The sequence below is a fragment of the Trachypithecus francoisi genome, unplaced genomic scaffold, assembly GCF_009764315.1.
Source record: "Trachypithecus francoisi isolate TF-2019V2 unplaced genomic scaffold, Tfra_2.0 Lachesis_group0, whole genome shotgun sequence".
NCBI classification, from domain to species: Eukaryota; Metazoa; Chordata; class Mammalia; order Primates; family Cercopithecidae; genus Trachypithecus; species Trachypithecus francoisi.
Genome location: NW_022681453.1, coordinates 136,510,736 through 136,521,761, shown reverse-complemented (window position 1 = coordinate 136,521,761; position 11,026 = coordinate 136,510,736). Strand labels below are relative to the sequence as shown.

The following is an 11,026-nucleotide window of genomic DNA, read 5'->3' as shown; positions in this document are numbered from 1 at the left end:
TAGTCCTCAAGTCCACTTACCTGGTCCTGGCACAAAAGTTCAATTTTCTCCTCTGCCAACACAGCAATATCCTCTTCTTTTTCCTGTTCTCCTGGTTTTTCATTATTAGAAGAGCTAGTGGTTTGAGACTCATTATCCAAGTTGATAATTTTTTCATAAACATGTTCCATAACTTTTCGGACTTGGAGCATGTCACTAGCAGAGAGTCTGTCTCTGTAAAGAAGCAGTGGCATATTGTGACATCAGGGAAATCACTAGATATTATTTATTCCATATTATTTTTCTTTGATGCAAACATTTTATAAAGATGAAAAACCAATAAATGTTTTTGGTCATTACCTTAATCCATTTTTAGAGCTGCCGAAAGATTTTCTACAGTGTCCTTCTAAGACACAGTTTATGTACAACTAAATGAGATTAATACATGTTCTTAAAACTTACATATACAGGCCAGGCGTGGTGGCTCATGCCTATAATCCCAGCACTTTGGGAGGCCAAGGCAGGTGAATCACTTCAGATCAGGAGTTCAAGACCAGCCTGGCTAACCAACATGGTGAAACCCTGTCTCTACTAAAATACAAAAAATTAGCTGGGCATGGTGCACGCCTGTAATTCCAGCTACTCAGGAGGCAGAGGCTGCAGTGAGCCAAGATCACGCCACTGCACTCTAGCCTGGGCAACAGAGTGAGACTCCATCTCAGAAAAACAAACAAACAAAAACACTTACATATATATACACAGTAGCCTTCTGGGTTTTATTCCCTTGAATACTTCCCCAGAGCCTGGACAAACTAAATAATTCTGGAAAGGCAGACAGCTCCCAATGCTTACCAGGGTCCGACACTGCTCAGTTTTCCCTGGGCTTTCCTCCCCACTGCCATGCCTTCAACTAGCACCTGTGGGTAGACAATGCCTGAGTCTAGACTTTGAGTCTCAAACTTCTGTTCTAAACCACAAACCCAACAGCTGGTTGGGTATCTTCAGTTGGATGTCCTACAGGCACTTCAAACTCTCTATGTCCCAAACTAGACTCATCAACACCCTACTTCTGTATCTCTGATAACAGTCAATAACTATTACACCAAAAAACGAAGGCTTACGCTCTGAAAACCATTTGAACTGCAGTTGTTAAATCTATCTGAAGTGATGTCTAAGACTCACTTTAAAGTAATTGTGTGTGTGTGTGTGTGTGTGTGGAGGGAGGTGGGTGGGAGGGCAGGCAGAGGTATAGGTGAAGCAAAATGTTTAGCAAGGTATTGATAATTACTGAAGCTATCTGACTGGACAATGGGGGCTCACTAGCTTCTTTCTATATAAGTTTGGAAATCTCTGTAACAAAGAGGCTTACAAATTTTTTTGATTTTATTTGCTACAATATACATATTGTTCATAGTTTACCATCCCATTACTACACTACTAAAGTTCTTCTCTTGGGTCTCCCTGGACCATATCCCACATTGGCTCAAAAGTTTCTGGTGTTTAGTCACTGCATGCTCTATGGCTTGGCATTCAAATCCAACATCAACAAAACCTTTAACAGCCTTTCCAATTTACTTCCTAATATCTTCCTGCTGTGCCTCCATCCCATGCTGCAGATGCATGGCTCCTCACACTACCTTCCACTATCTTATGCATGCTCCCACTTCTACATCCCTGATCACACTGTGTCTTGGACTTGGAATATCTATCTTTTGAAGTTCTACCAATCATTACATGTCCAACTCAAATTCCATGTCCTTCAAGAAGCCTTTCTGGGAAGCTCCAGCCACAAGCTCATTTTTTTCTCCCACTCTCATTATTCCTTAAGTATCCATAAAAGCAACTATTATATACAGGTTGGGTCCTAAACTGTGAATTAAGGCAACAGACAAAATGCATGTTTTATTTATCATTTTTTTCTTAGAGACAAGGTCTCTCTCTGTTGCCCAAGCTGGAGTGCAGTAGCATGATCTTAGCTCACTGCAGCCTCAAACTTCTGACGATCCTCCTGCCTTAGCTTCCTGGCTAGCTTGGACTACAAGTGTATGCTACCATGCCCAGCTAATTTTTTTACTTAAATCTTTTGTAGTGAGGGGGGTCTCACTATGTTGCTCAGACTGGTCTCAAACTCCTGGCCTCAATTAATCCTCCCACCTTACCCTCCCAAAGTGCTGGGATTATGGGTATCAGCCACTGTGCCTGGCCTTATTTATTTTTGAACACCTGTAGTCAGCCAAAGTTGGTATCTGGTAAGTGGTTTAACTGTATAAACTATGAATATTATAAAATCAGCCTTAGATCTGGTATCTGCTTCCTTTGCTATAAAAGGAAGGAAAAGGAATTCTCTCCAGTAGTTAATTAGATCAATGAACCATATATTTACTTACTTTTTTAAGGTTTTTGCTCCTGAAGATGCATGAGGTTGGAGGTAGAAAGGAATTTTGTTGAATTTGGGCATATTTTTCTGAAACAGTAAAAGTTAAAAAGGTATAATAGTTTCTATTAGTTGATAAATGAAAATAATGTTAATAGGAAAACATGACTTGCAAGTAATAATTATCTTACAATTAAAAGTGATTTTCTATGAAATGTATAGTGAGCTATCAAATTACCGAAGTCAGCCTTCGAGAAAATTCATCAGAAAAATATATGTAACATTAGTGGCAATATGAAATTGTAGCATGGCTCTTCTTAGATAACAGTACAAGGTATTAAAGAGAAACAAACTTTATTTTAATTTTTTAAGCCATACAAACCAAAATCTCAATTCTACATTTAAATATTGGGGCTGATACCTAAAGGCCCAAACAAAAACTTAAGTGTCTTGAGAGATACCCACAGCATTCACCTTTGAGCAAAGCCACATATTCTGTGCCGGTGAGGCCCATCATCCAACTGAAAAGGCCAATCAAAATCCTCCCATTTTCTTTCCCTCTGACATCAGAGTGAGGTCTGAGGTGTTAAGAAAGAATGGAAACTTCAGCCAAGAACCCAGATGTCTACCATGAAGTAAACCACATTCTTAGATGAAAGATAAAATTACGTGGTCATCTTTTCTCAGGGTATTAATCCCCTCCGAGCCTCCACGTCACATCCTGTCTGGATGTCTCCTCTCAGAATAAGCCACAGGCCTAAAGTCAGCAATGTGTCCCAGGTGAGTTTCACACTCAAAGAAATTAGTGGCTTCTGGGGTGCTCGGGCATAGAGAAGACCATGGAATATCCATCAGGTGTCACATTGGCTTTAAGTCTTGGGGTATATCCGGGACAGAAAATAAAGTTTCTGAAGGTTCTAAAGATTAAATTCCTTTTCATACGGCTTTAGAAAGACATGAAATACATCCACAGTACATAAGACAGTCTAGAAACAGACCCATGTGTATACAGAAATTTAGTACATGATAAACACAGCATTCCAGATTAGCAGAAAAAGGACAGATTTTCAATAAATTGTGCTAGCACACTAGCTGTCCATTTGGAAAAAATCAGAATCCTACTTCACACCAAACAGAAGAATAAATTCTAATAGATTAGAGAGCTAGACATAAGTATCATAAAACAACTAGAAGAGAATATAGGAGAATATCTGTGTTACTTTGGAGTAGGAAATACCTAAACAAGACATGAAACTGAGAGCCATCAAGGATCAATTTGATTATATAAAAAGTAAAACTTTTCACCTGGCAAAAGACAGCAGGAACGAAGTGAAAATTTAATTGAGAGACACAGATAATAGTTAAAGGGTAAATATTCAATATAAAGAACCACCCCACAAATCAGTAAGAAAAATGACCCAATAGAAAAATAGATAAAGAATACAAACAGGTAATTCACAGAAGAAAAACAAATGGCCAATATGAAAAGATGCTTAACCTCACTATTAATTTGTTTTTAATCCACATAAAAATAATAAGATACTGTTTGCCTATTTTTTAGCAAAGATTATCCAGTGTTGGTGCAGGTGTGGGGAAATGGGCACTCATACACTGTTGGTGAGAATGTAAACTAGTACAGCCTTTGTGAGGGCAATTTGGCAGTATCTATCAAAATTTAAAATGTGCATACCCTTGGATCCAGCAATTCCACTTCTAGGAATTTATCCTAAAAAGTACACAAAGATATATGTACAAGGATGTTCACTGCAGCACTGTTTGTAATAGAAAACATTGGAAACAACCTAAATGTCCATTAATAGGGGACTGATTAAATAAATTATGGTACATTTATACAGTAGAATCTTAACACAGTCATTAAAAAGGAATGATTCGCATGTACAGACATGAAAAGATGTCCAGGATACATTTTTTTAGGTGAAAAAAAGTTGCAGAACAGTATGTATAAGAGATTTTGTGCAAAACAAAATGAACTGTAGACACATCTATGTACACAAATATATGCTTGTATAGAAAGAAAAAAGTACTGAAGGCTATGCATTAATTTATTATGCATGGGAGGAAGGATAGGGAGTGAATGGGCAAGAATGAATGCTTGGGGAAGAGATGAGGGCTTCATTCATTTATTATTTTATTGAATAAGCATATATATAAAAACCAACAAAGCTAGATATATAAATAATTATCAGTACTACTTCTCCAACTTTGGAACTGCAAGGAAGCAGATGGGGATTCCACTTGGGAGTCTAGTTTTTAGTAAGGTTTAAGATTATACTGTCTAAAGCAGTTAATTTCATGAATTGCAAAAAAATAAAATAGCCAAGTGGGAGTGGAGGATACTTACATCCACAGTGATGTCAATTACCCATTGTGGCACTGTCTCATTAAGAAGCATCGACTCAGTCTCACCCCCAGAATCTCGGCAGAGCAGCCTAAACACAAGCCATCAAGTAGTAAGTAACCCAACAAGCACAGATGTCAAAATCACTGTCAACAAATATTAGAGGAAGGAACCCTCATGGTTTTCATGTAGGCTAACCCCCCCACTTGACAGCTGAGGAAATAAAGTACAGCCTGGAAGAATGACTCACTCAGCTAAAAAGGACAGCAGGCCCTAAAACTCAGGCCCCCAGATTCCAAGGCCAGGCATACACTATAGCTGCTATAGCATCACCAAGGAGTCCTTGGGTGATGATAGGAAACCTGGGTGCAAGCAAAGCACTCAGTAAATGTCCCCAGCTAGTGCCACAGTGCATGGCAGAGACTTTCACATGCAGTAGAAGTTAGAATATTTCTGATAACCACTCAGGAAACTATCAGAAAGAAAGATAATCCTGCATTCAAGAATAAGACAAGCATGTCTTATTCTTTCTTTCTTCTGGCAACTATAGACTAGTAAGCTCTCCCCCTGGCTCTACCAGGACCTTGCTGGCAACCTGGAGGTGAACCAGTCCAGCCCTTCCGTGAAGGGCCCCACACGTAACTGGCACCCCAGGCAATGTCAGTGTCAGCCTCAACAGTTCCCAGGAGCAGCCCAGCTCATCTTGGCTAGACCAGCCTAAGGAAAGTAATGTACTCTGAAGCTCTTCTGTGGGCAGGGAATTCTAGTGGTATCATCTGTTGCTTGACCCTTGCAGTCACACGGGCAAAGTGAAGAAAAGTGAAAATTTCTTACAGAAACCAATAGAGAAGCTGCTTTGAGGCAAAGTATTCTACCTCATTCTAACAGTAGAGGTTCTCCTCCCAATTAGAATGTGGTCTAACAGCAGCAGACATTTCACTATCTCATGGACATGGGATGCTTCCAATCCTTGGCATCCCTAGAATTTAATAATAAACTATTTCTAGTATCAAAATATTGAGTTTGAGTCGACACTTCTTAGCAAATGGGATACCTTTTCAGGCAGAACCTCTAGTCTTTCTTATCCATACCTGAACAGTGTGCGACCTCCAGCTTCACCAAAGATCACAGGTGTGTGGGGGGGCACTTGAAAATATCCATTTCCCTTCTGCACGCGGTTCTCCTGCTCCCCATTTACTAGGAAAAGATGCAGGTGATGGTAATATCAGAGTTAGTGCTAAAAACAGATTCTAAACATTTTACTCCCATAAGCTTCAAACATTGCAAGATCAAATGTCCTCTAAGTCCACCAGAGTTAGAAATAAAGGTTAAAAACAAAAGTTAAATTTCTGAAAATAAGAAACACAGCCACTTGTGGTATATTTCATGGAAAAAATGACTGTATTTTCAAGGATTTTAATAAAAGAGGAGATTAATGTTTGAGATTCAGAACAAAAACATAACCAGCTACTTCAGCCACAAGGAAGTCTAGGACAGCCTGTATATAAATGATGATCTAGGGTTTTTTTTTTTTTTTGTAGAACACCAAGCTCAGAAAAATTTCTTGAGGAAAAAAAATTACATTTAATGGCAGCCATGACTAATGACAGAAGCATTTGTGAAAAAATCCTCAAGGAGTCCACAATTTTGCTTTTATTGTTCTCTGCAGATTTCCTTTCCATTGTTGTTTTTTCTTTGAGACAGGGTCTCATTCTGTTGCCCAGGCTGGAGTGCAGTGGCGTGATCACAGCTAATTGCAGCCTCAACCTCTCCTGGCTCAAGTGATCCTCCCACCTCAGCCTCCTGAGTAGCTGGAACTATAGGAACACACCACCACAGCCGGCTAATTGTTTACATTTCTTGTAGGGACAGGGTCTTGCTATATTGCCCAGCATGGTTTCAAACTCCTGGGTTCAAGGCTGCTTGGCAGAGCAGCCTAAACATAAGCCATCAAGTAGCAAGTAACCCAACAAGCACAGATGTCAAAATCACTGTCAACAAATATTAGAGGCCTCCCAAAGCACTGGGATTACAGGTGTGAGGCCACCACGCCTAGCTACATCTGCTTTCTTTATAAACTTTTGACCCAGCACAGGTGACACCAACTCAAGTGGCCAATTCATTCATGACACTTTCCTCATTAAACTGGAAGCATCTGACCCCCTGAAATCCTACTGCATTTGTGGAACCTCTCTCCTAGCACCCAACTCTTCTATCTCAGAGTGCTTTCCATAAGTAACTCTGCCATACCAGAACATCAGCTCCTGAAGGACAGGGACCATACCCATGTGTCTTTAGTATCCCCACCTGAAACTTGGTAAGAGCTTCTGAACAGTAGAGCTGCTCACCATCTGAACAACTCCAGAGTGTCCACCGAGTATATGCTGCAGGTGCTGTGGTCTGAGCTCTGGATAAGGAGGTAGCCATGCCCTGCCCTGCCTTCCCCGTGCAGTCTGATGTTAAGGATGACATGGTTTCTGGTGATGTCTTCCTTATACTCCTCACCCAAAGCCTAGATCCAAAGGGTGCATGACTATACCACTGTTTTGATAACTTAATCCTTATTGCTTATTTGGGTCGCTGAAAGTATCCCATCTAACTGGAAATGATCTGCCCACAGCAGATCACTTAACACAGCTGTTAAGCTGCAGAGCCCACCCCAGAACCTGGCTTTCTTGACCCTCTGTGGAAAGATTTTTCCATCAGTTTCTCTGACTCAAGGTCCACGGTACAATTCCGACAGGGATCAAAGTGTGTTAGGTGATGTAAAAGAAAAGCTACCATGGGTGGGACAACAGCACCCTCTCTCTGACAGGAACATCAGAAGACTGGTTTTCAAGGAAGCATGTCATCCTCATGTGAGAGATTTAAATTCCACATATCATTATGGGTGAATGTGACAGCCAGAACAAAGTCCCTGGCAGGAGGTACTCGCCATTGTTGCTCACTCCTGGTGGCCAGCAGAGAATCTTCAGAGGAGTAAGCCTCAGTTGATGGGACTCAATGATTCCTCAACCAGCCGTAGGTTTCACATGAGGATGTGAAATTCTAAGTTCTTGTTTCCCCTTCCTTTGATCAAACTGAGTCAAATGCATATATTCCAAACATGTTCTCCTCTGCTGCTCAGAGGACTTTACTGCCACTGCCTATGGCACACACACCTTTCAGATGTCCTCAATGACATTAATTCTTTACACATGCTTGAGCATATGCCCCGTCACTTCTGAGATGGAATTTGACTTTTTTTTGAAACAGAGTCAAAATCAGATAGGCCATGAGACTAGCAAATACCAACATTTCAGCCCAACATGAAGAGTGACTATGCAATGACAAACCTGGCTTTCTGATGCAGCTACCTACCTAGCTTTGGAGGTTAATCCAAAAGATCACAGGTATCTTGAAGAATATTTTGGAAATAAGTCTGTTAAGGTGCCTCATTTTAAGACAAAAGTCATCTGAATATGAATATAGGGTATTTTATTTATCTTGAGCAGTCTCACTAAAAGCCACATCATAAGGTGGTCTGCTCTTTTGGAATCTCAGTCAGTTAAGACTGGATGGATGTTCCTGCTTTGAGATGTGGAAGGGCGGACAATAAATTGAGCACACCACAAATATTTTAGCAAACAGTTTAAGTAAGTACCTTTTAAGTAAGTACCTCTAACTTTTTATGCAACTATCTGAATATAAAAACTAACCATGGTTTACTTCATTTTCCTCTTCATCCATTGGATTCACATGTGTTCTAGGCCAATATTCCAGGAGTGCTTGGAGTAAAAGTCCTCCTAAATTCACTGCCAAGAAGTTAATTAAAAAGAGATAAAATGGAAAAGAGAGTTAAATGGCTTTAACCTAAAAAGAGAATAAAAATTCTAAGTTTGTACATATTCTGATGTTAAATTCTTAACCCAATGCCAATGATGTCTAAAATCAAGACTGTAGTGATTTTGCCAATTCTGCTAAAATTTTATCTTAGAACGTTTAAAGCAATGATCATATGGAGCAAAGAGATATTCTACATGGTTGCTCAGATATAGCTATTATTTAAAAACAAAAATGAGAATCAGATTCTTTAAAGGGCTATTTCCATATGAAGTTACTAAAATGATTTGTATACATCAGGTATTTGTACATACCACATTTTTAGGACATAGTCAACAAAATATAGAGAACTTTTACAAAGATAAGTACTTAGCAAAAAACAGCTCATATTCGTCTTCTCTTTAGAAGGGAGGAAAAAAATGAAGGACACTTAAACTCACATTTTGGATCTGACCCATCAGGGCTGCTGAAACCAGCATCTTTTGCAGAAACCCAGGCAGCAAAACAGTCACTTTCATCCAAAGTAATAGTTAACATCTATCAAAAGAAAAAACTTAGTGGCATTCTATTTGAATATATTCTCCAAATAAGTCTCTAAACCTTCGTTTGTTTGTACTATTTGATTAAAGTGCTAAGTCATAAATTCAGGAACCAAAATGTGTTTTATGTGATTCAATGCAACTACACAATTTAGTTTCCTGGGATACCAAAGGCATTCTGTAACTTTTTAATTTTTTTTAAATTTTTTTTTGTTTTTTTAAAATTTTGTTTCCTTTTTTATTCTGTTTTGCATTTTGTAAGTTTTAACACAGATTTTTTTTTCTTTCACGCTTAAAAACACAGGACTCTGTAACTAATAATAATTATGAGCTATAATGAAAATCTTCAATTATCCCAAATTATACAAGTATCAACTGCTAACTTACCCCTGTTTTTAAGTCTACTGAGAACCAATTTGGCACATACACCATTTTAAATCTTTTCTTAATTTCATCTTCAAAATCCACTTTGCCCAGATCTTCAACTTTACATGCCTATACATCAAAAGAAAGTATAATTATCAATATTAAGTGGTGAATTCACTTGATTCTGACTTTGCTATTCAAAATTTTACACATTTTCACGTCTTAATAGTCTAAAATACATTTCAAAAAGAATGTGGTCCTTTTTTTAAATAACAATCTGCTGCTATAAAAATTTTAAATTAAAAAAGCACAAAATATTATTTGGGAAGAAACTGTAATTTAATTGTGCTGATACTGATATAATATACCACCTCATCTTAACAGCAACATGGCTCTTTTGAGGGTCCCAGTTGTCGGCCATCTTCTCAAAGGCGGACTGTTTATTTTCCCACATCCCATTGTTCCTTGATGCTACATGGAGACCATTACTCCATCATCTCCATGTAAAAACTTACTTCTCTGAGGCCCATGTCATTTAGCAGCAGTAAACTGTACACCTTTCCTTCACTGCCATCTAGCAACCTGCCACTCTCCCCTCATTTACTGGAGACTTGAGCCCTGGGCTCACTGTCTCACAGTCCCATCTCAATTAAATCTCTCTTCTACCTTTCACCTTGCCACCTTCTCCATTACCCTCAGCACGTGATTCTGACTTCTTTTTCTTAAAACAAAGAAAAGCCTTGACAGAATCCCCTTACCTTTCTCTATCATTCTCCCTGGTGCAAGGAAAACGGTATCCCTTCTGACTGTGCTCCAGTCCCCCTCACCTCTTGCTTCTTGGGATGACCTTGTATTGTCATCTACCCATGAATGTCTCTACTGGCTTCTCCCCAGGAGCAATGAAATATACTCAAATTTCTTACATCTGAAAAATACCCAAATACCCAAACAAAACCAAACAAAATCAAAAGCTTCCTTTGGCCCTCTGACTCCTACCTCTTCTCCAGCTTCTGCCTCTTCCTGCCTACCCCTCCAATCAAATTTCTTCAAAGATTATCCAGTCAAATTTTCTGTTTCTTCACCTTCAAATCACTACTCAACGCACTCTATCTGGCTTTTGCCCTTAAGACTCTAACCAGAGGCCACCCTCTTTATTTAAATCCATGTGCATGTTACAGTCACATCTTAAATCAACTCACAGCAGGTTAATGCCACTAACCACAAGCTCCTTCCTGAAATACTCAATTTGTTCTTGAGCTGCCATTGGCTTTTGGTTTTCTTACTCCCCCACAACTTTTTAAAATCATATACTATTGTGGCTTCCTCTTTTCCCAACATTCCTGAAAAACTGATGACTTAGTTTCTTCTCAGTCTACATATGTCCCTTGGAAACTCTGACATTTCCTATGACATCAACTGTAATCCACAAGCTGATGACTGCTGAGCCTTTTACTCCAGCTCAGTTCTTTAACTGTGCTTGAGACTGTACAGCTGTCTGCCCAACATACATCTCTATTCTGATATCCCACAGAAACTCAAATTCAACATCTTTCTCAGCATATCCTTTTCTCCTGATAACCCGTTTTT

The 11,026-nt window shown here is 39.1% G+C and overlaps 1 protein-coding gene across 3 annotated transcripts in view; it reads right to left on the bottom strand.

Annotated features, from left to right (window-relative positions):
- Positions 1-11,026, bottom strand: part of WDR48 (WD repeat domain 48) — a 47,061-nt gene that overhangs the window by 2,587 nt on the left and 33,448 nt on the right. For 2 of the 3 annotated variants that reach the window (XM_033212081.1, XM_033212083.1), the window contains 7 exons: positions 9,461-9,568; positions 8,975-9,071; positions 8,411-8,506; positions 5,804-5,909; positions 4,716-4,803; positions 2,367-2,443; positions 21-213 (listed from right to left, as the gene is read on the bottom strand). In XM_033212081.1, the coding sequence (XP_033067972.1) occupies positions 21-213; positions 2,367-2,443; positions 4,716-4,803; positions 5,804-5,909; positions 8,411-8,506; positions 8,975-9,071; positions 9,461-9,568 (765 nt within the window). Of the gene's footprint in view, positions 1-20; positions 214-2,366; positions 2,444-3,824; positions 4,080-4,715; positions 4,804-5,803; positions 5,910-8,410; positions 8,507-8,974; positions 9,072-9,460; positions 9,569-11,026 lie in introns of those variants that run through there. The other variant, XM_033212084.1, reaches the window with a different exon arrangement.